We start from the raw sequence: 26,190 nt of genomic DNA, 5'->3' as shown, positions 1-26,190 counted from the left end.
TTCAGTAAGTTTTATCTTAACTGTTACGATGAAAATATTGTTATATTGCCGGAAAATATTTTAGTAAAAAAATATTATAGCATATAAAATTTCAAGTTTGTATTCTATTTATTTGGTATGTATATTTATCTAGAAAATACATCAGATTCTTTAAATTACATCAAGTATATTTCAAATCCATAACCATTGCATTTTTTTTAACTTTTTAGTTGTCAGGTATTTAAAGTGAGTTAAATTTTCCAAAGTTTATACTATACCTTCGGTATATTTTGAAATTGTGTAGGCTCACAGTGATCAAAGCGCCAGCTGCTACTACTATTAAGTAATCTGTGGCCGCCAGGAGCCAAGTGCCAACGGCCAACTGCATCTTTAAAAATTGACAGTTTTTTCCAAGTGTCGGTGTGAGTCAGTTGTTTCATATGTTATTCTTGTTACGAGTTTGTTGTTAAACAAGTTTCTTATATTTTAAAAGCAGAAAGATAGTTCAACAACTAGTTTATTTTCGTGTATGTAGTTCAATAAGTGAAAAGTATGACGACGCAACCAGAAGTCGGGGTTCCCGACTTTGTTCTTCTGGACAATTTGACTACGGACAAATTTATTGAAAATCTGCATCTAAGGTGAGTTCCTTATTACTAAAATTTGTTGAAGAATATAACTTAATTTTTTTCATAACTTGACATTCATTACATTAAAAACATTTTCGTTATGAATACTAAAAAAATATGAAGATTTTTGTAAACAAATTTTATAATAACGGATTTCATATTTTGAATCAATTTAAACAAAATTTACACAAGTGTGTAAATTTTGAAAGAATATTGTGTTCATTGTTGTTCATATTTATGTATTATTTATATTTTAGTAAAATACAGTTATTAACTTTTTATTATAAATATTTAGAAAAATAGTGTGCACATACTAATGTTTGTTAAATATATCTCTTCAACAGTAATTATTTTTAAGTTTTTATTACATTAGATTTTTTATACAAATAACCTAACATACCAAAAAAATTTATTAACTTTTCTAACCCCTAATTAATTTAACTCACTTTAAATACCTGATAACTAAAATATAAGATTAAAAATGGTTTGATAAACAATTAAATTACTTTATTAGAAATATCTAACATTGTACTGATAGTAAGGTAGTGTTGGTTTACTTAGATTTATAAAGTCCTTACGGTATGATTCTCTTGTATGCATAAATATATTGGATTTGACATACTGGAGTTATAGAGCTACTAAGTCTGGACCCTGAATCTTAGGGAAAGTCAATGGAAAAGTTATTATGAGGAAGGCCCATGTATCACTTATTGCTTTAGTTAAGTTTTTTAAATATTAATGCTGCATTAATTTGTAAAATAGTATTTCACTTATAAAAAGTGCTAAGGATTAGTAATTAATAATATGAAGCATATGCTATGTGTATCTTATGACTATTAATGTTACTTGAAATATGAAATAGTTACAGAATTTAGATGTTGTCATGGACTAAAGGTATTCAAAAGGTCTACCTAATTATACCTAATAATTAGTCCACAGTAAACTATTGTTCAATAGTCAAATTTATATACATATGAGTATGGTTGAATAATTGGATACATATATAACATTCTAAAACTAAATTATAAAAGAAATCTATGGGAATTTACTAGTTAAGTACTATGTACATTTGAGAGTCTAATTCTTTAAAAGACGTGTATTGTTTACGCGCGATGATGGCACCGTACGAACAATGGCGCGCATTCGACGTGATGTCATCTTTCAAGGTGTTGATGCGTCCTTTCGTTTTCCTCGTCTTTGATAATTGCACTTGTTGCTCTATATTATCACCTCCATTTACAGATGCCCATGGGCTGAATTCTTTTTATTGAAAAGATATCCGATAGCATATTTTTTTAATTCTTCCACATTTGTTTTGAATACTGTTCGCGTTTGCACATTAAGTTGTTCTTTGTTACACGTTAAGCATATTTAACACTAAAAATACTAACGTAATAACGAAAACGCAATTTAGCGCTGTGTATAAACGGGAAAGGGTTGTAATTTGTATGTAGACGCAACAGTGCAATCATGTTTATATAACAAGCCACAATATTGCTTAATTCCTCGCGTGTGCCATACTGGCTGTTCCATGATATCCGAACCCCTTTGTGGCTTGCCGCTTCATTACTATCTCCGTTTACGACTTAAGCAATATCTCTAGCTAAATATACTTGGGTTGCAGGCTTTTATGTGCAATTAGATTAGATGAAATACTAACATAACGCCACTGGCGAAAAGTTCTTTCTAATCTTTGCCATTAAATTAAATCGGTCCATTGGATCGTTTAGAGTGTAGTAGGTACATCGATAGACGTATTTGCTTTCTCGTCATTAGTATAGGTGTAATACTGTAATGGATCCTTAATGAAAGTTGCACAAATATGAATTGTGTTTCTATCAAATCTAGGAATCTAGAACGAGTAGTGTCTCACGTACTATGTGGATTGTGCAAGTTTTAGCTGCAGTGATGCAATTTCTATATTGATCAGCTACGAAACTTTGTGTGAACCTAGTACAATTAAAAAGTTAGTTTTATTTTCATACTAAAAATGAACAGTAGTAAAATAATAATATACGGCACTAATATATAAGGCACACTAATATATAATATATAAGGCACTTACACTATTAGGTGATATTAAATTTTTACAATGCCAACGGCAATTAAAAGCATCACGAAGTACAAAATACCAATCGATAGGAATGTTATCAACCTAGGTACCTAGACGTTGCTATTTGCAGTGGCCAGTGCTTATCACACCATTATCAGAGGTAGGTATTCGTGCTGAACACGTAAATTATTTGTTACTCATCCATATTCTTTCGCAGTTTGAGTAAAACATATGTATGCTTTATACGTCCATCATAGCCGAAAATAAGAGGTGATCAAACCTAGTATCTGTCTGGGAAAGGAGACGCACCAACCTCCAGACCGTGACCGTTGTGGGAGGATTCACTCTAGTGCAAAGCTTGACGTTTAGTTCTACTACATACATACTGCGAAAACCTTTCATGTTATCACATCAAGTATATCCTTTAGATAATAGAGTGTTGTTGTTATACTCTAAATGTAAGATTCAAAGTAACATAGTCTTAAGTATGACTCCTTTGACACACGGAAGACATAGCTCGCGCTATGTCATTAATAAAACTTTCATCTGCAAATACTGTACGGGGGAACTGCAGTTTTAATCGCGGTGTCTGTATAATATTTATAACAGTCAATACAAAGTCTTCGAAATATCCGTTCTGTTTTATATCGTAATGCATAAACATGAGGACTCAAGGGATTTTGCGCCAAATTTTATGGGGTCACGACATAAAGATGCGAGAAATGAACTAATTTAACACAATACATTCGGTTTCATGCTCTGATACGCGAATTAAGGTCAGACAATGAACTTTAGCGAATACGTGACTTTATCATCTTCTATGTTCATTTACCAGCATAATGCCATTTAATTTATCAAGAATTTGGTAATTGCCCGCTTTAAATTAGTTTTCCCAAAGAATTTATTTTTTCAAAGAGCTGGTAACCCACGAGTTAATGCGTTGTTAATGTCGATTGACGGCAATTCTAACTTTTTGGTATATTTTAAACGCCTTCTGGAAACTGCAAACACAACACAAACTATACACGTGCCTACGTATATTCTTTAGACTTATGGGCATTAATAAACCTATTAAGTGACCGTAACCAATGATTAACATCACGCCTCTATAATGACTCGTAATGAAGTGTGAAATTACGTATCAACTTTTTGCGGAAAATCAATCAAAAACTGTCAGGACAACGCAAAGTTTGCGGTTATTGTATTCAAATTATATTTTTTATTTTTGGATCTTGGTATATCACTCCGATCGAACTTTGTTTGATCCCGAGCGATATCATTCTTGTCTTCTTGTTCTTTTATAATGTGCAATAGAGCCTTAGCGACAAATAAGATGGCGAAATATATTTTTTGATTAGGTAATTAAAGTTGTCAGTTTCCTTTTATTATGGTATGTGATGTCATGTGAGACTTTTTATATTGTTTTATAATAAAGCTATTGATTGTTAATAGCATCTCTGCTATCACTTGTGACTTTCGATAACTCTCTTATATGGAGGCGTATTCATTACTAAGAACAATTAACCCGGCGTAACGGTCATTGACCTTAATACATGATCATAATTTAACCATTCATTAGACTACACATGACCGACTTAACACCTACATATAAGCTACTCTGGACCGGTAGACAAGTGTAGGTCGTACTGCTAGTAATGTCCACAAGATTTACGCATTCCTCAGTTAAATTATGCTTTTTTTCGCTTAATGAATACGTACAAAACGTATTCATTAAAAATCTTCAACAAAACTGTATAAACCGTTTAAGATACGCGTAATTTGTATGCGGACTCTATTGATTTTATCTATTATTCATCTAAGTCATAAAACCTACTTAACTGATAAAATGGATTAAACTCATACGTGTTGATAATATAAAGTATTGGGTTTCGATTTATATCATCGTAATACTTTTATTTTTTACAAAACAAAATTTAAAATTCAGTTCATACTAGCGAAAATGTAAAACTAAAAATATGTAGGTATAGTAAAATAAGTGGACATCAAATCACCATTTGGGCAATTTATATATATACGTAGTAGGAGGTGTGTAGGATGTAAACTATTTTGTTCTAGAAATAAGCCTACTTATTAATAAAAAAGAATATTGGAAAAATACATATAAACATAATCACTCAATAATGTATCCGATCTGAACTAACATTAAATTTGGAAACAAAAATCTTACTCAATTAAAAATGTCATATATTACTTTTTATTTGAGTATATCTAATGCTCGTTAGTATTATTTTGCTACGATTCTCGCTTACGGTACAGGCACTTAGGAACACATCAAGAGGTCACACTACGACTATTTCTCTTATTTTATTAAATTGAAACCATGCATAACTCTATTACATATGTTTTCATGTTTCTATGGATAAACTCAAACATTACTTTTTTAATAGTAATCTTAAGAAGAAGGTTAGGAAGGTTAAATTGTGAGGAAGTTCTTTAGATAATTATTGTGTTCTTTTTAAGAAGTTTGTTTTATAAGGCAAGGCTGGTCTCATCGTGTCGAGATATTATTTAATACAGTATTTTGTTTGTATTACTAAAATAAATAAGAGCCTTTATCCATATTGAAATACACTTATTACAAAAACATCTTACACTACACTAAAAACTAATCTTCAGTAGTCAACAGCAGTGCACCGTCCCCATCTTACTCCTATATATTTTGCCTACCTCATCCATCCTAGCTACACCTCTGTGCCAAGTATGTGCGTGTTTTTTTATCATTAAACCCCAATATTATCTACATTTTGAAACTAACCTTTGTCTTTAACGAAACAGTCGTGAATAATTTCATTAAAAATAATTATTTATAATGCATAATTATTTTTTACGGCAATTTTATTATACAGATATATGTTCTATATATCTTTATTGAGATTAAAAGTGAATAGTCTTAAGTGTGATATGTGTATAGACTACATTCGATGCCACATGTTATACTTTAATTTATAAAATAGTATATCATGAAGTACCTGCAATGAGTCAATATTAATACGTAATCATACTCGGTAAATAAACATTTAAAATGATTCATGTTATGACGTAAGATTCAAATATATTCTATTACAAAATGTTAAGCTGTTATTCTTAGAGTACAAATACTAAAATATATTTCGCCCAAGGCTTTTGGAGATCAATCTCTCATCAAAGTAAATTTTCAACGCCATCATTAATTTAGAAGTTATAATTTTGATAGTCATAAATGGTACAAAATAGTAAAAGCATTAACACGTGGTAGGAAATTGGCTTTGACCAAGAATACACAGTCACTTCCTGAGTTGAACATCCTTATTATGTCTTGGAGATTTGGGGCAAACGGAACTCTTTATAACACCTTTAGTTCGGTATAGGCGATAATCAAGTTTTAGCTGTGAGATTAAGTCTGGCTCTATTAATGGTTGCGCGAACGTCATTTCCTGAATTCTGCTGCTTCAGTAAGATTTTTCAATTTCTGTCACTATAACTCTCTTAAGTAAGATATTTTTTAACGTTTGTAAACCCTACTTCAGCCAAACCGAGGTCCCTCTTGTATTTGGATTGTTAAAGTCCATTTTGTTATTTTTTATAACCAAAATGAGTGTAACAACCCGTGTTCTATTTAAATCAAATTGCTACACCGCTGATATCGTAAAACTCTATTTTTGTGAACACGTTCATTTTCTCATTCATTCACGAGCCACCAGGAGACCATATTTTATTTAGAATAATCTGTATTTGAAGTTATCTTTATATGTACTACTTAAGGTCCTTTCCCTTGATGTCCCGTAGTCTTAGGACGTCCTGTATATACAATAAAAGTTAGAAAATATATGGTGATGACAAGGATTAAGCTATCCCGCATCAAGCATGGCATTATGGTATTTTCAAATTCATATTTTTTATCCAAATCAAAGGATAATATTTATATAATATTTTTAGTCAGTTTTAAATTTTCTGGCTAACACACTTATGCCACTCACAAATGTGGCTCTCTTCGATTGTTAAAATCATTTTCGAAATCAGTTCTCTAGAGAACTATGGATCTAGATTTATTGATTGAGATTGATCTAGATTGTGATTGCTCAATCCTGACATTACAATGAATCAAAGAAAAATCAAAGGATCAGATCCATTATGAATAAATATAATATTATTGAAACCCAAACCCACGTATTGTGATGGTCTTTAAACTCATTGTTTCAAACATTACCACAATACAGCCTCGGCAGACTACTTTTGGGTAGTGACGATACGCTTTCTACCACTGCTTGGTATGAACCTCACGTCGTGGACATTGCTGGAGGTCAGCAATGCAAACATTCTGTAAACAAATGCCTTGAACCATGTTTGTAATATCGATAAAAACAACTATATTAGAATATATTCATAGCGAATAGTTGCTTGTTTTGCAACTTAACTTTTGGTTGTTTCGAACAATATATGCGTAATGTACAACAACAGTTTTTCCTACCTGAAACCGTTTTAAGGATTTATTTGATCGACTTTTACGCTTCAATTCATTGAATTATAGCTTTAGCAACAACGTGCTAACCAGTTACACGTCTAGTTTTATGATAGTCATAATCCGTATAGAAATAATCATCAAAATATTTATTAGAAGAAATCAAAGAACTACTAGATTACTAACAAACACTTTAAACAATTTTTGTCCCATATTAAAACTGATCAGGGTTTACAATATCTATAGATTAGATTATTATAATCTCATTTAAAGCGTCCGTAAATTTTGGGTATGAAAAATAATTAACTGCAAGATGTGACAATGTTAGAAATAAACACCTGAAGTGGTGCCCACTGATAAAAGTTGTCAGAAGTGGTGTACTGTAAGGGCTATCTTATCGAAGCTTATCAGAATTCACCTGTGCGATACCGTATTGATAGATATATCACTTGTTACATTGGAGACACTAATAGTGAAGTAGATTTTTTAAATAAACAGTAACATGATATAGTTATTATGTCACGCATTATTAGACGCAACTTCAATATTAACTAACATAGAAGCAACATATTTCAGTTGTTTTATGGTATAATTTAAACTGTAACTAAATGATCACCCAATAAAATATTAAACTGTTTTACTACGAGCTTCATCTGCATATTGGGTTAATAACGTGTAAGCGAATGATTGCGCTCTTAGATTATTGCGTCTTAGTCATCATCTGTTTATACATTTTAATTTTTGTATGAATCATCGTTAACGATGTCCTGCGAATGGTTATGTCACAATGGTGCATACAATATAATTGATATTGCATGTGTACTTGATACTTTATAACTAGGTTCGAGGTATGGTAGGTTTGTATTAACAATAAATTGAGGATTAATTTATTTTCTATGTTATAGTTTCAAAAAATGTCTTAACCTAGGTCTATGCGTAGGTATAAGAACATATCTTTCTTACCAGTGACATACGCTTTGGCTCGCCGGCGTCAAACAGACGACAGTGACCCGAATTATAAACCTAAATCAAATGAAAAATATTTTTAGTGAGTTTTCAATTTTCTGGCTTAACACACTTATGCCACTCGCAAATGTGGCTCTTCGATTGGTAAAATAATTTTGGAATACGGTTCTCTAGAGAACTGTGGATCCATAGAAACACCCTAGAACAATCTCAATCCTGACATTACAGTGAACATAAACAGCGGTACATGCGTAACAATTTATCTCCCGCAAAGATAGGGTATGCAGCTGAGGATGGGACAGTTTATCTCATTTAACATACCTCTATTAAAATATAACATAGATTAACGTTAGGAGTTATCGTCTAGACGGCTGTCAACTGCTAAAGCTACTTGCTAGATTAGGCGCTCACTTATGGTAAAAGACAAAGTCTTTTATATATTGCTCTATCGCGTATAGTTTTTGATATTGTTTTTATCATATGAAACAGAATCAGCCAAAAAGAAGTTTTTTGTTTATTATTACGCGTTTCGTATGTATGGCTGAAAATAACTACAGTAAAATAGCGCGACATATAGCGTTTTTGGCAATGTAAGGTCATTATAATCAATTGTTTTTCTTTTTCAAAATTCTTGTAGTGTTACGTATATGCGCCACATTGATGTGTTTAGCCTCCGTGGGCCGCGGCCGGTTGCTCTTGAACTACAAACCGGCCGCGGGGTGACGTCAGCTGCGCGCGCGCACCTCATGAAGATAATATAACATGCTGTTTATATATTTCATGTTCATGGTCACGAAAGGCTCTAAACATCTCCTAATTCCATTAATATGTGTTATCTGAAGTTTTAATACCTTCGATGACTATCCGTGACCCTAAAATATTTTGGTAATGAATCGCTAAAGTCGTTGTATATATATTTAAATTTATAAAGCCTTGTTGACTCTTAAAAGGAGTTCAAATATAAAGACATTATAATTCAAGGTTTTTAAATGTAAGAGTTTACTGTTTAATGAAAGCAGCACTTATGATATGTGATGTGAGGATTATGTTAGCGATTCGAATATATAGGTCATACAAAAGAAAATAAATTGCTTGGTATTTAGGTCAGTCCTCGCCAGCGTCGCTGAGAGCTTAAGGATTCAATGCCGTGTATTTATATCTATGAATTAACATTGAGCTTTTTGAATTAATTATAATGTTAGTAAACTTTGGTCTGTGCTGTGCTGCCCTAGGTATCGAAATGTTCAAATATTCATAGAGCACCACGCTGTAAAGAAAAACTAAGGCGTACCTTGCCTAGTAGAATAAATTTTTATTTTAGAAACAATATTCGGTAGTCGGTACTCGACCAAATGCCGAAATAGCTCAATGTAACTTGTGGGTATATTACGTATAGGGTAAAACCTATTAAAGCTCAACTACATACCTACCTCAATCATAAAGGGTCACATGACTGGTCCGTGAATGACGTTTAAAAACTTGTAATTATACTAAAATGAAGACATATTTAAAAATATTTTGGACATACACATAAATTCAGTCTGCCTTTCTCATGAAATGTTATGTCGGCAAGGTGAACGACCGAAACTTATGAATTTTGGCACGCGAAGCGACGTAAGCCTCCAGATGTACTTGTAAAAGGATCATTTGTCACTAAGAGAATTCAATAATACATACATATATATTACTGTTTAAGTTAAACTAATTAAACACAAGGTAACGAACGTTGTAAGGTTTGTGACAATTCTCAGGTGAACATATGTATTATTTATATTATTTAGTTTACGTAGATATATTTTTGACTCTTATTATTATTGTTGTAGCTTGTTTTAAAATTTTATAGAACGCTAACCATCGTTACCTGTTATTAATTTATACATCTTTAATATATATAAATTACGCGTCACGTTGTTTGTCTGGACTCCTAAAATACTTAACCGATTTCAATCAAATTTGCACACCGTGTGCAGTTTGAACTAACTAACTTAAAAGATAGGATTAGCTTACATATGTATATATATATAATTCTACTGTACGTGTGTATGTCACTGTCAACTCAACGATGGACCAATTTGCATGTTTTTTTTTGGATGCGTTTGGGTGGAGCCCTGGATGGGTTAGCTTCACAAATCAGCTCGGCAGATGGCGCTACAGTCGCTGTTTTCATACTTTGTTTGATATCCTAATCGCTTCAAATATCATGCAAGACAACGTCAGTCTGGTCCGCTAGTAATATAATAAACATTAACCCTTTATAGATCTTGGCCTTTGATTTATCTTTTTCATAGATTTTTTAAAGCCCATTCTAGGTTGTGTCGTGTCGTGTAATGCATTGGCATGCATGCACACAATGTTTCTTTCACCATGCGAACATGCGTTCATGTTGAACACAACTCACGAATAAATGGTAATAATTTGATTTCAGATTTCAGCACAACAAGATCTACACATACATCGGTGAAGTGTTAGTCTCAGTGAATCCATACAAGACCCTTGACATCTATGGCGCGCAGCATATGGCGCAGTACAGAGGCCGGGAGATGTTCGAAGTAGCTCCACACGTGTACGCTGTTGCAGATGCATGCCAGAGGGTTCTGCGTCAACAGGTCCTAATTTATATCTATTTTATACCTTTAAAGTATAAGTCTTATACTTTACAAGTACATATTATATACACAGAAAGTACGTTGCCGAGTTTTTAATTATATGGAAGAAAAATACGTTTTATTGAGCAATTTATATATATATATATATTATGGGTGAGGATTTACGTACCTTTTAACAAAATATTTTTTCTTTGCTCTTACGCCTTGAATATGAGATCCCATCTAGAATAACTAGGCCAGGGCATTGAAGAAGACCGTTGACTTCAGTGTGTTTAATGGTCAACACTTACGTTCTAAAGGAGAAACTCTTCAACTTATAGTACATAATATCATAACTTAACCTCAGAAGTGCGAGCCGCCAAGTCATTTGTAACTTTAAAGTGAGCTATCAACATTTGTTGTAACAATGGTGCGGCCAGTCGGCACTTCTACTGTTTACTGTTTAGTGCCCTTTGTGTCTTGGCTCGTGCTCACCACAAATTTATCCTTAACGACCACCCGGCTCTTATTATATTATTTTAAAGCCATTTTTATTGTTTCCCAGAACAGTTATAGTTATTTCAGCAATAACTAGTTCATAACCTGAACGGAATGGAAATATTTACCTTCACGTTATGTTTTTCTGACTGGTCACATTATAAGTAATGTATTAAAACATTTCATCGTTTATAACGAGTTTGTTAATTAGGCGTAGCGTAAGTCTATTAGATAGCGTTGAAATCAATTAATTAATATACCGTTATTTTGGTATTAGGGAAGGAAATAACTTTTATAGTGATTCTACTTTTTAAGATTTTTTTCCGTTACATCGCCTATATGCGTAAGGATGATGTCAACTAGACGAATATACAATAGAATGTTTTATTGAATTATAAATTTTAACTAGTATTTCTTTGAATATATAAATGGAATGACACAACTTTATTTCCAGGGGAGGGACACGTGCGTGCTAATATCTGGAGAGTCGGGTGCTGGCAAAACGGAGGCATCTAAGTTCATCATGAAGTATATCGCCGCCAATACAACCCAAGTGCACAGGGAATATATCGACAGGTATTTAGTTAATGATCATGATCTACAAAAAGTCGGCGTGTGTCAGGCTTGAATTTGCATCAGCCTGATCCACAATTGATCACGAAACAAATACACAAATCTGGACCCAGACCTAAAAGGTTAACTAGCTAATAAATTGCAATTGCTTAAGTTTAGTGCAGGACTTAGGGTATCTTTAAAAATAGCTGCATGAATTATCTCGTAAGAAAGTCTTTTGGGTGCTAAAATTAAGTGGCACATATAGTCAGTAATATTTCAGTAAAAGCTAATGTACGACATAAATCAAATGAAAATCATATCTATGAGAATTTTCTAGAATTATTTTCACCGGTTCGTCAATAATATATTTAATTACTATTATCATCTTGGGGAGCAGAAGCTTTAAGGACTGTTGGCCTAGTGGCCTCAGCGTGCGACTCTCACCCCTGAGGTCGTAAGTTCGATCCCCGGCTGTGCACCAATGGACTGTCTTTCTATGTGCGCATTTAACTTTAGCTCGAACGGTGAAGGAAAACATCGTGAGGAAACCGGCTTGCCTTAGACCCAAAAAGTCGACGGCGTGTGTCAGGCAGAGAAGGCTGATCACCTACTTGCCTATTCGGTTAACAAATTATCATGAAACAGGTACAGAAATCTGGGGCTCAGACCTAAAAGGTTGTAGCGCCATTGATTTATTTTTTATTATTATCTTCTAATTCTTTTCAGAGTTAAGAACGTTCTAATACAATCGAACTCGATCCTGGAAACATTTGGGAACGCGAAAACGAACCGTAACGACAATTCCTCTCGTTTCGGCAAATACATGGATATTAATTTCGACTATAAAGGCGATCCTGTTGGGGGACACATAAGCAACTATTTGTTAGAAAAGAGCCGGGTCGTAGGTTTGCAACCTGGCGAGAGGAATTTCCACGCCTTCTATCAGGTTTGTACTATTTACCCAGATAATACAAATAACGTAATTTTCTTAAATTTGTTATGATCACAATTTTGTAACCTTAATTACTCTAAAAATATAATTATAACAATGAATACTATGGACCCTTCTAAGCGAAATCTACATGTGTATCATAATAAGTGTTTTGTTGATAATCAAACAAAACACATACGATGACGTGATGCCCATTTGTTTTCGCTCCTTATAATTATTTTTTCAATCAAGTATTTTTTGTCTATGATCACTATATCTCTAATAAAAGTATAATAATCAATCTCGTTTAAGATGATAGGATATTTTTTCTTTATAGAGAACACGCCGTTACTATTTGGCGGCGGTTTTGCGTATTCAGTTCTTACACGGGATGCTGGTCGACGATGTTCTCCTTGCATAAACAAGAAAGTCGAGAATAAAATCCCTTTTGATTCCCCGAAATTTATGTCTGGGTGGATTTGGCAAACCCTAATCCGGCCTTTGATCCAATATCGATGCAACGCTGCATTACTACGGCTGTAAGCCGGAACAACAAGGATTTATTTAATCTGCTTTGCTATGACGAACTTTGTTACGCATCTCCCATTCATAACTACTATTGAAACCTACTTCCTTAGATTCTCTGATCAGATGGTCGGTGTTCTAGCGTTCAGTATTGGTAAAATTACCCATTAATTCCAAATTCCTCTTAATTCATTTGCAAGTATAGGTTCTAAAGGACAATTTCTCTGAAAAAATTGTCACGAGAAAAATGAACTACTAAAAACTTCCTTTTTTGAAATTCTTGGTTTTGTGATCGTAAGTCCAGTATTAAGAAATATTCTATGAGATAAAGGTTTCTAATAACCGATTGTAAGACGATCAAGATTACAGGTGGGACATATTTATCTATAATATAATCTTTTTTCGACCTTGTTGTTTGTATGATTTGCTAGTGATTCACTTCATATAGAGAAATTAACTAAAATTTGTCTATTTTCTAAGTTCCTTTACAATGTATCTAACACATGTAATTGTTTAACTAATGTAGTTAAACAAAATCATTGTGCAATTTAAAAACAGTAAAGTGACATCATTGTATTGAAATTGTGTCAAAGCCAAACCAATAGGTTAGTCTATGTTTAAACAGCGACTTAGGGATTCAACATACGTTTTCTTACATATGTATCACCATATGAGAACAGCCTATATCAATATGGGTTTTCCCGTTCCATAAGCATTGTTCTAAATTTTCCAATGTTCAGGTAACCTTTTGAAGGCCACGCAATCGTGTGACAATTTTCGTTTCAGTTATTGGTTGATTTACAATTCGTGTTTTGTACCAAAAAAATGTTAAAATTTCTAGTGACTGCAATTTGGGCCTAACGTTTTCATGGTTTCTGTAATATACTGTGTTCTAGTAACACAATATTATTTCTATGAAAAAAAAAATAGTAGCAGTTTTCTCGAAATTACTTGTGTGCTTGAACTTGAATGTGAATTAGATGGATCGAAAATTCGTTGATATTTGAGTTGATAAGCAATTAATGTCAAAATTCTTTGAGTTTTTAATATAAAGATTTTCTTATCAGTCTCGTTATACAGCTTAGTCCTAATGTTATTTCCAGTTGCTGAGCACAAATAACGCGTACACAAAAAAGTTTGGTTTGAACTCCAGCGCGGTGTACAAGATATTGGGCAACGAGCGCACCACCGCACAAGATTCTAAACTCTATTCCCTTACGAATAGCGCCTTTAATGCTCTGGGCTTTGCGCCCGCGGTTGTTGACGACATATGGAGTATTGTGGCCGGTGTTATTTTGCTGGTGAGTTGTGTATTTATATTAAAGGTAAAACAAATTTCCATTCTGGAAATTATTTATAGTTTATTGTTCCAATTAATTTGCAAGGACTTGTTTATATGTCAAAACATTATAGGACACTAAGACTGTGAATGAACATTACCTTCGTTTAGGCGATTCACTAGAATTGTAGAAAATTATTAGCCATTATTATTGTATATGCTATATTATAATTTATGTAAAGTCGCGCTCTCTTTTGTAAAGTTTGTTGTATTTACACGTTAACCACAAACTAGTAAACAGAAACAAAAGAATATAAATGCGTTCAAATTAGAAATAAAACGAAAAAAGAATTAAACAACAAAATCTATATAAACCTTTTGTAGGGTGAGCTGACATTCTCAGAAACTGGGGAAGGTCAGTTGGTGGTGGGCGGGCCAGTAAGAGCATGTGTCAATGCTCTGGGAGTGAGCGAAGCGGCATTACGCAGTGCTTTGGGCGGACGTGTGCTGGCCGCGGGTGGAGAACTCGTCAGCAAAGATCACTCGTTGGTGGACGCTCACTACACACGTCTGGCACTGGCTAAGGCTGCCTATGACAGGCTTTTCACCTGGATCGTGCAACAGGTTAGTCCGCCTCTTTAGACTGTTAAGGTATCAAAGAGTTCGGTTGGTTAAGAAATGAGAGTGAACTTTTATTGAAATATTTGATATGTAGACAGATTTGTTTTTTATTAAAATTATTTTTTTATAAAAAAAAATTAATTACTTCTGTTTTTTAATACAAATAACAATTATTTACTTACTTGTAAAAAGAAGCAAAGTTCAACGCTATTGGATCAAAAAAAATTACATTAAAAAAAAATTGGCGAATAAATTTAATTATCCAAAACCCGAGTGACTTTCCGCCACCACAGACAATGCGACGTGTACAGTCTGTAAAAGCAAACAAAACCTTCAAGTAATATGAAGTCATAAAAAACCAGAAAATTGTTCGTTGTTATGAAATACAAAAAGATTAAGGATACCAGTAGTGATAAGCGTGTAAGACATGCCAGAAATCGCACCATATATTATGATCTTTATTCAAAATTTTAAATTTGGAATATAAAATTCAACGAATTCTTTGAAGTCTTTTTTAATATCTAACAAAAAAAAATCCAATATTTCTAATAAATAAAGCATATTATTGTTTTAGATAAACAAGGCCATCGAAGTGCCAAGTGGGCAATGGGGCGGCACCCTGATTGGAGTTTTGGACATCTACGGTTTTGAAATCTTCGAGACCAACAGCTTCGAGCAATTTTGTATCAACTACTGCAATGAGAAATTACAGCAATTATTTATAGGTGTGTCTTAAAAAATATTACAGATTTTCTTGATAAAGTTTTTCTGTGTTTAAATACGTATCTGGTAATATATAGTCTATGAAACTTCGACTTTGTAGTTAAGTTATAGGGTGCGGCACTCACGTCTCATGTCTTTAATCCTTGTGTGAGTGGACTTCTTTCTATGTGTGGATTTACCACTCGCTTATCGTGAGGAAACCTTGATACCTGAAACCCTAGACTCAAAAATCAACGTAACAAGGACTAAATCCCTGATCAAAATTTAAAAACGTCACAAACAGAAATGTATATAAAATGATTCTAATTTTACATTTACTGCCTGTTCTCAAATCAAGGGTAGAAGACAAAAACTGGCAATAAACTCTCATCGTCATCATCTTGTCTATTAAGTAGCTAAGACTTAAAAGTTGTATCGTTACTGATTTTTTAAATTACTTATGTGTACTAAATGTGTGATGACCACGTTTCAGAGCTGGTTTTGAAGCAGGAGCAAGAGGAATACGCTCGTGAGGGCATCCAATGGACTCCGGTGGCGTACTTCAATAACCGCATCATTTGTGAGCTGGTTGAAGCACCGCATCAGGGAATCATTGCCATCATGGATGAAGCCTGTCTTAACCCCACTAAGGTATGTTTACCTAACCATAAACTTTTTTATTTTTTATTTATTTACGACGTCTTTAAATAAGTCCAATATATATATGTACTAGCAGACACGCCCACGCGTTGGTGTGGCTAAGGGTTTTGGTATATGACATAGTAGTAAACTATTCAAGGGAATGATAGGAGAACACTAGCCATGGGGACCACCATGCTTTTTTTACACAGCTACCATCTGTAGTACTTGGCGACCTCCATGATTGACTCAAACTCAAAATAACTTTATTCATATAGGTAAACAAGTACACTTATGAACGTTAGAAAAGAAGTTAAATTAATTGTAACTGGAGCAAATCAATCCCAAGGATTAGGACATTTAAGTATTCGTAAATTTAAGTAAAAAGCTTTATTGATTAATTTACGTTTAACGAGGGCTTTGAATTTATTTAGTGGTGATTCTCTAATTTCGCTTGCAAGTTTGTTGTACAAACGAATACAATTTCCATATAAGGAGTGGTTTATCTTCTGGAGCCTGGTTGGTCGTACACTCAAACGTACACTCGTACACTCATTGATTTTCTTCTACCGTTGATATTGAACAAAAATCAATACAAAATAAATAAATATATGGTTTACAGTAAAGGTTTTAGTTACAGTGTCTACCAGACTAGTTTTTAATATGATTGTTTCAAATGAAAAATACGATTATTAATACACATGAAATTCTCCGTAGATACCGTTAAATGTTAAATTTTATCTTGAATGAGATGCAATTTTCCAGATATCCGACCAACAATTGCTAGAGGCGATGGATAAGAGGCTGAGTGGGCACAAGCACTACACTTCGCGGCAACTCACACCCATAGACAAGAAACTCAAACATGGCGTCGATTTCCGAATCACGTATGACGCTTAATTATATAATTTACAGCTGATTATTTATGTTTTTTTGTTACGTAATCGCAGTAGGTTTACTAAAACATAAGTAATTATTCTTTTTATGCTGAGTACGTGACTTTAAGGGTCATAAAAAGTATACGTATGTTTGGAGTTTATGGTATAACACTAAATAATGTTTCCAAAGAAGTCGGTTTTTTTCTGACCCTGTCCTTTACTATACGAACATATATCTTAATATAATTCTAAAAATATGTTACACATGTACAAGAGAGTTTTTTTGTTTTTGAATGCCTATTATAAAAGTAATTGTTTCGTTTTAAATTTGACAAAATATTTTTAATAGCCTCATAGGGAGACATTTTTTTTGTAATTTTTGAAGTGAAACTTTATCGGCATTGGAAAAAAATATCGTCACATTTCTCGGTTACGCGTCACATTTTTCCGTTACACGCCATATTTTTCTTGCCCCTACCACGGTTGATTCGAAGAGATTCGAAGCCATTAATAACAAAAATATATCATAACGATAACAGTAATCATTCTATTACAATTAATGAAATTCTGTAATAATCTTAGTAGTAATGAGGTAAAATGAAATAATTGTATTATTTGTATTCATGTCTATGATAATAAAAGCCTCTTGTTAAACTTTATCTAATTTAAGCAATTTCTGTAAAGTATATATCCATATAGTAAGTAGATCATTTTTTGAAAAATAAGGTCATAAAGAAGTTTTACTCCTTACATACACTAGTACACGTGCAGATTTTACATTTTCTTGTCTGTACTTCTTACTTTTTCTTACTAAAAAATTATATTTTTTGGAGGTTCGTTCGGCACAGGCCATTTCCGACCGTTTCGTACGTGTTGTAAGAATAATGATTTGTAATTATGTTTGTTTTACACTTTGTAAAATTCAGTATAAACTATAATAATTTGTTAAAAAGGCATTTTAGTCATTATATTCTATTTTTCTAACAACAAATATTCTCCCTAGACACTACGCGGGTGACGTGACGTACGCTATAACAGGCTTCATGGACAAGAACAAGGACTCCTTGTGGCAGGACCTCAAGCGATTGCTTCATTCGTCCGATGTCGCCTCGCTACGGGACATGTGGCCCGAGGGCGGAACGAACATTCAGAAGGTACATTTGATTTCAAGTATTTTGCAGTCTCTGTAACTATCAAGCATAGTAGACTTTCAGACCGAAATATGTTTTCGAGTTTTTTAAATCTCTTTTAGAATTACAAGAATAATATGATTTATTCATAATGCATAACTTCTCAAATTAATTTAAGAATTTTCGTTAAAAATGATAAATACGTAGTTGCCATTATTTATTATTTCTTTAGACAATTTTATAAAATATCAAGTACAACCATATTTAATCTAAAGTCAAAGGCTAAGACTAAGGCTCACTCTCGATGAGTGAGCAAAATATTCTTCCTCTTTCTCTTCTATTCTTAGTTTTATAAGATTTAGGAAATCGTCAGAATTACTCCCCGATATTATATATTATATTTTCAAGCATCCCATTGACAAAACAGTAACGCCTGGTTTTGTTAATGAGTTTAAAGAAAGATAAATATTTAATTGTTTAAATACTAAAGCAACACAACAAAAGAAGGACCAATAATTGCAATGATTAAGTCTATTTTTCATTTTATCAGACATCGAAACGGCCACCATCAGCAGCGACCCTCTTCCGCAGTTCGATGTCGGCGTTGGTGCAAGGCCTTCAAACAAAGGAGCCATTTTACGTGCGATGTATTAAGCCTAACTCTTTACAAACACCCAACACCTGGGACGAACAGCTGGTATGAAAACTTTGCATTTACTTTTAAAACGTGTTTTTCACAACTATTCTTTGTATTCTTTTCAGCTATTGGTAAACTCATTAGTAGGTTATCTGGATTTGTTTATGACAAAACGTTTAAGTTGACTGCCTCCTGTCGAAATCAGACGACATAAACTCAGAATAAACAACCTTTATAATGATGAAAAGTCACTTTCCTAACGGTTTAATCCCTTGGAGTTGCGTATAAATGCTCTGCATCTCCTACAGCTTTTACCTAAAGAGTGTTCAGAGGAGTCGTTCGGATTATCACTTACGGCTGAGTTTCATCATCCGACGTCAAGGTAGAATACAAAATCCGTACCACCTCGACGTCCGTCATTCCAAAACTGAGTGTTTTGAGGTAAAACTTAATTATCGGCGTTGTAAAAAAAAATGCCGTCACAATTTTCTGTTACGCATCACATTATTGAGTTACGCGCCATCTTTTTCTTGTCCCTACCACGGTTGATTCGAAGAGATTCGAAGCCATTAATAACAAAAATACATAATAACGATAACAATGATAGTAATAATTATTCTATTACAATTAATGAAAATCTGTAATAATCTTGTCATGTCTATGCCTTTTGTTAAACTTGATTTTATTTAACTTTATTCAACCAATTTTTTCGAAACATTTACTTGTGTACACTAGTACACAAGTAAGCACACATTTTTAAGGCAGCTTTTGCCGTGCACTTTACCATTATGTGGTAAAAGAATTTTCAAGATCCGTTCAATAAATTCCGAGATTACTCCCTACAGCCTCACAAAATTTTAACTCTTTATAATATTAGTAATAATTCTTTATAGTATTATTAAATATTTTTATTAAAATAAAAGTCATTGTTTTCAACAGGTCCGACATCAGGTGGCGTACCTAGGTTTAGTCGAGAACGTACGCGTACGTCGCGCGGGTTTCGCGTCTCGACAGCGTTACGATCGATTCCTGAAGCGATACAAGATGCTCTCCCAATACACGTGGCCTAATTTCCGCGGTACTTCGGATCGTGACGCTGTCATGGTGCTGCTAAGAGATCTGCAAGTCACTGATGTACAGTTTGGACACACGAAACTTTTTATTAGGTGCGTATTTATAAAAATACGTTTATAAATATATAACAGTCAATATAATGGAAATAGATAACCAACAATTATATTGGTTCTTCTATTATAGAACTTCTGTTGGCTAAATGCATTTATGACAATAGCAGCCTAAAAAATGTTTTGACAGATTTGTCCTAGTGATGTTCTCACTCAATAATATTAGTTGTTTTTTTTCATTAATTAAATTCTAAAAAATATATTACTACTGAGAAGTTATCTGGTGCCTGGACCTAAACCTGGTCCACATTTGGATGTATTCTTAGATCTACCTTGCAGCATGATGGTAATATAGTGTTTGCCTTAAATATGAGATTGAGGTTATGTTGACAAGAGTCTTACGTCATTATAGTTCGACAGTAATCATTTTGATACTTAATAAGAAAAGAAAAAAAAGTTATTTTTTTTAATAAATAATATAAGAATAATTTAGTATTAGTTCGCACCCAAAAACGACTACCTGGAAATATTGATAATAATGTTTTTGTTAATTTTGTGTCTTCAGAAGCGCCAAAACGATCCATGGATTAGAAGCAGCACGCGCGGAGTTGATCCCATCAATCGTGGTCCTACTGCAGAAGCTTTGGCGAGGGACGATTGCCAGACGGAGGTATAAGAAGATGAAGGCCGCGCTTACTATATACAACGCTTGGAAGTAAGTGTTTCGGTTGGCTTTAGTGTTTCAAACATTTCGTTTTCAAACAACTGGATTTTTTTATATTATTTAATAACTCTGATAAATGAACATACTGCGTCTAAATTTATTAATTTCTATTTAAGACAAATAGTATTTATTTTAATCTATTTCAAAATAAAATATTATATTAGATAATTAGTGTATAATAAACGTTATATATTTATATATTTAAATAAACATATTTCGCCTAAGTCTATAACTAACGAATCGTTGTAGGCGCTACAAGTTCCGTCAATACATATCGTCACTCCAGTCAGAGTTAACTCGTGGGCGTGGCGTAATGAAGTCGTGGCCGTCAGCGCCAAGGGGCGTGGCAGTAGCGCTAATACAAGGCGCGTACAGGCGTTGGAGAGCCTATTTGGTACTCAAGCCGGTACCCCGCGATCAGTGGCACCAACTCAAGCTCAAGATATCCGCTGCTAGTGCGCTTAAATCGCGTCGCTCACACTGGGGCGCCGCCCGACTCTGGAAGGGAGATTATTTGGCTGACCAAACCTATAACGACAAATCTTGTGAGTGTTTTTTTACGCTTTGCATACTACATAGATTGCGCAACGAATACTAAAACTAATAGCTATGAAATATTCTTTTTATGAATTAGTAAAATGTTTATTTGAAGAAAACAATATTTTGCATTTTTTTACTATCATACTTTATTTGATTAAAATAACGTTGAACTGGTAAAAAACTATTCAAGAATATGTATTAATTATAGTAAGTCTATACTACTCTTTGGCGTAGTTGACGCATAGCTCGAAAAAACTAATTATATAGGCGCAGCAGGTTTATTACTTGCCATTATTACGTATGAAGCAGACGCACTAATATCTTCTACAGAAGTATACGTATACGTATACGTCATATACCATTGGCGCATTGCACTCAGTTTCCATTCTGAATCTTACCTTAAAATTAAAGCTTATAATTTCACATACTATTATTTGAATATAACCCTTTGCGTTAATAAATTGGGACTATAATTATCTCAGCGGTGTACCGGTCAGCGCTGTCGTCGCTTCAGCGGTCTCAGAACATTGGCAAGGCGTTATTCTCGTGTCGGGTCCACAAGTTCAACCGGCATAACAAGTTAGCCGAGCGGTGCCTGCTCGTCACTACTTCAGCGATTTGCAAACTGGATGCCAATACTTTCAAACTACTCAAGAAACCAACGCCTATCACTGAAGTAAGTGTACCGCAAAAATTATATACTTTTAATTCATTATTTAATGACATAATATGAACAACATAAAAAGCACTGTTGTGACCTCAAATCCTTTGTCGGTTGGCTTATCGCACAGACTACTAATGATGTAATTAAAAGAAACATTTCTTTATAACATAACGACTTGCTTGAAATAGATAGCTTATAAAATCAAAATATCATTCATATATATTAAGGACATTTTATGCACTCGGTTTTTAGATTACCGTGTTTTATATGTATTGTTTTTTATGTGTAATATTAAATAATGACATAACGTAACGGAATTAGTATTTAATATTGGTTTTAGGCGGGTACTACACATATAAATCGTGGTTAGCGAGCGTACATAGGGTTAGTACTAAAAATTTATATACATTTTTAAAGATGCCTACAATTTCTGATTCAACGGGTTGTTATTTACACTCTTTAATGACTGACTTAAAACAAAATTCTCCGCTTATAATACTGAAGACAGTGTAAGTGCATGCTTCTGGCTAAACCGTAACACGAACGAAACAGAAAGCCTGAGTTACCAATATGTACAGCCATGGCTCGTACAAATATTATACCAAATGTCCTTATCTATTATTACTTATAGTCAATGTTTTATTTATATAAAAATAACGTTTCCAAAATAGGTATCAAAATTTTAGTAAATGTTAACTGTTTATTATAGGTGGGTGCAATTCGTGTAATGAGCAGTGAGGCCCAACTGGTGGTCGTGAGCGTGCCCTCAGCGAGAAATGACCTTGTACTGGGACTGGTTTGTCCGCACGATCAGACAGACTTAGTGGGGGAACTCATAGGCGTATTAGCCAACAGATACCATATGTAAGTATTAAATGTCGACTGTTTTAATATTTGTTTCTTATTGGCTGAGTAGGGATTTACTTAGACAAAGCCTCGAATATAACAAATTAGTTTAATGAATTGTTTAATTGTTCCATCATTGTAACACACGCGACTTAACTACTGTGATAGTTGTACGTTTCTTTCCTAAGTTATTATTAGTTCAATTTTATATTTAAATTTTGATAAATTATATTGCTACACATTGCCAGAGATATACATATTTTTATTTCACTTAGCAATGAATTAGTAAAATATGATAATGGTGGAGGGTTGTATAGGAGAAACACTTCCTAAGTAAAATATGTTGTATAGGTTGACTGGGAGTGAAGCAATTGTTGAGGTTGAGAGCGGTGCGACCACGCGTTGTACGTTGGGAGGGAAACATCGCGCGTTGCAACTGCCCGCTTCCGAACACGCGCCCGTTCAAACCCCATTCACGCATGCACATAACGTTATCACCTATCATCCGGCCTCTGCTCGTGCGTAGCATTAAGATTTACCTTCGGAGTTGTAACGCCTAACCTTATGTCGAAAACGAAAAATCGATAAGGTATTGTAATAGAACGATTGTTGTACGAGACTGCTACGTGTCCATTTTACAGATAACCGTTCATTTATAATACAACGACTCGTAGTAATTACGATTGGTATTGTAGATATAGAAAACTAGGGGTATTAGTAGTCTCATACCTTTTCGGCACGAACTATTTGTTCATCGAATTGACATATAAAAATATATATTCTGGCTTAAATACCGCTTCGACGTATTAACGGGATACGTATGCATTCGAATGAAATTTAAAACGAAATCTATGAAGAAACTGTTTGGTAGTGGCAACGAGTATTAGAGGTGAGGACAATGTATTGAATATTTATTTATATGTTTAAGAAACGTCTGAGTATCTCTTGTCAGCACTGTCAAACATGTCATACTTCAAAAATGATTTGACAGCTCTAGAAACTATTTAAAGTGCTAAGCTTTAAGTTATCTATGGATTTTAGACAGACTTTGACGTTTAATTGTCAAAATGAAATTAAGGCAATTTATAAATAGATGTGTCATATCACTTTGATTGAGAAGTTATCTAAGTTCTACTAAGAGTCTATTAAAGCTACAGTAGTGTTTTTAATATATTATAATCTAGTATTTTAATATGCTAATAAGGCTTAAAATGAAACACTAATTGTTGGCTATAAAATAGTACTTAATGTTACTTATATAAATGTTTGTTTAAGTCTTTTAACAATAATTTCAGTAGTATGACAAAGTAAACGATAATTTAAACTAAAACAGGTAAACGACCATCTAAGAACATTTTCGTAAAACATTTGTGTGATTATTCCGCATAGCATTTTACAAATATTTGACGTAAACTTAACGTTAAACTACTGATATTTCATTATTAATTAACGCTCATGTATGTATACCAAAATTCCAGTCGTAATTATTTATTTATTCAATAATTCATAAATGTTTTTTTCCGTAGAAAGTTCATCTCATAACGATTGATAATTTTGGATTTTGTAGCATAGGCTATGAATTTCCTTATCTTAAGCAACAAGTTTAAAGATTTTATTTAAGTAATTTAGCATTGCATTGTTGATTTTTTTTAAAGGCCTAGCACTAATTCCATTTAATTTAGACGAAACATCTAAAAACAATTTATATAACATAACGTACTTATGTCTCTCTTACAAATTGTGTTTACGCTGTGATGAAAATGTTACTTACATTTCTATTGGTGTGATGTAGTAGTTTTTTTTTAATGAGGTGCTTTTTACGCTTAGTTTCAATATTCAAGATGATAATATATTTGCTTTAGTATAATTAACGGTCTTCTTTATCAGTGTTTTGGATATGAAACAGGGCGTTATACATATAGGTACTGACAAATAATTCAAAAACATCCCCCGACTGAACTTTAGTCTTTAGAAAAATCTGAATTTAGATTAATAAATAATAATATAATAAACATCACAAATATTATGAATTTGCTTAATTGTATGGAATTTATACGTGAAATAATAAGTAAATATTCAGTTTAAAAATTATCGTGAAAAACAGGCCGTATATACGTTGAATGAACCATTTGTCACCATGGTTACGTTTTTCTGTGTATAATGGTAACCATAGTAACAAATCAGTGCCATCCACGTTTTGTTAAAGCTAGTGTTTATCATAATTAACTGTATTTGTACTACAGTAAGTATTTATTTTTTGAAGCTAGGTTATTAATTTTATTTTATTATAGTGATGTTAAACGTGATATTTTTGTAATTTGTTATTGTATATTTCAATTAATTTAACATACGATTATTTACATAATGTAACGGTTGATAAATGTGTTCTTAAAAGCGTACAAACTGATGATTAATAAAAATATCTGTTTATAATTATTTGAAAGATTTCCAAATATATGTCGTGATACGAACGTGCCTTACACGGTGCCATCAGGTTGTAACATATTAAATGTAATTACAGTTTTCATGTGTTTTTATTTACAACAATAAATCCCCATCCTAAAGTCGAGCATTCAAACTAACGATCGCTAACTAAACGATTGCTTGTATGAAATGAAGGAAAGTATTGTGAGGAAAAGTAGTGTCAATCACTTTGTATGAAAAGGAAAATTATGAGGAATAAGCAATCTGAGGCTAAAACCAATAAAGGGTAGCGCTTCATGCTATTGTATTTTATTAAATGCAGCAGTCGCAAGGTGTAGTATACAATTGTTTGCTAGATTTTTTCCCCTTGGTAGATTAATAATACATACTTTGGAAATTCAAAAACTTATAACTAAGACCCAAGGCAATCTCGCAGCACAATGAACTAATTTGCTACACAAAGGTAAGGTAGAGTCTTGTCTAAACAGTAAATAATTAATTAATTAAATAACAGCTTAGTACAGTGACCACAATCGTGAAATAGTAGCCTTCGCCTATTTCGAGTCTTAATAAAGTAAAGTAAAAATTAAGAAAACTCTTTTTAAACGGATTGAAGTATGTATTATAAACTTATAGTTTTTCCAACGTTTCGCAAAAAAGCTTGTAAAGTTTGTAAAGCACGTTAAAATTAATTATGTAAATAATTATAAGTTTATAATAATAATACATAGCTTCAATCCGTTTAAAAAGTGCTTTCTTAAAGTAAAAATGTTGTGATCCAAGTTATATGTTGTAATGTTCA

At 33.2% G+C, this 26,190-nt stretch overlaps 1 protein-coding gene across 1 annotated transcript; it reads left to right on the top strand.

Moving 5' to 3' along the window:
• Positions 1–376: 376 nt before the first annotated feature.
• On the top strand, positions 377–25,487 carry LOC123709429 (unconventional myosin ID). The gene is made up of 17 exons (XM_045660776.1): positions 377–620; positions 10,512–10,692; positions 11,624–11,745; positions 12,451–12,670; positions 14,284–14,481; positions 14,844–15,083; positions 15,655–15,805; positions 16,276–16,433; positions 17,187–17,308; positions 18,303–18,453; positions 18,980–19,126; positions 20,006–20,232; positions 20,756–20,905; positions 21,164–21,459; positions 21,937–22,130; positions 22,828–22,982; positions 23,316–25,487. The coding sequence occupies exons 1-17, from the start codon at positions 532–534 to the stop codon at positions 23,488–23,490; spliced, it is 2,976 nt and encodes a 991-aa protein (XP_045516732.1). The 5' UTR covers positions 377–531; the 3' UTR covers positions 23,491–25,487.
• Positions 25,488–26,190: the final 703 nt, after the last annotated feature.

This window comes from Pieris brassicae, chromosome 5, assembly GCF_905147105.1.
Source record: "Pieris brassicae chromosome 5, ilPieBrab1.1, whole genome shotgun sequence".
NCBI lineage: Eukaryota > Metazoa > Arthropoda > Insecta > Lepidoptera > Pieridae > Pieris > Pieris brassicae.
This window is presented reverse-complemented; position numbering and strand designations above follow the sequence as displayed.

What these genes read in the sequence shown, in the direction of transcription:
- LOC123709429 (XM_045660776.1), top strand. Translation starts at nt 532, where the DNA reads ATGACGACGCAACCAGAAGTCGGGGTTCCCGACTTTGTTCTTCTGGAC. An exon ending in ATTACAGCAATTATTTATAG is followed by an intron (nt 15,806 to 16,275) that starts GTGTGTCTTAAA and finishes ACCACGTTTCAG; the next exon opens with AGCTGGTTTTGAAGCAGGAG. An exon ending in AACCTATAACGACAAATCTT is followed by an intron (nt 21,460 to 21,936) that starts GTGAGTGTTTTT and finishes TAATTATCTCAG; the next exon opens with CGGTGTACCGGTCAGCGCTG.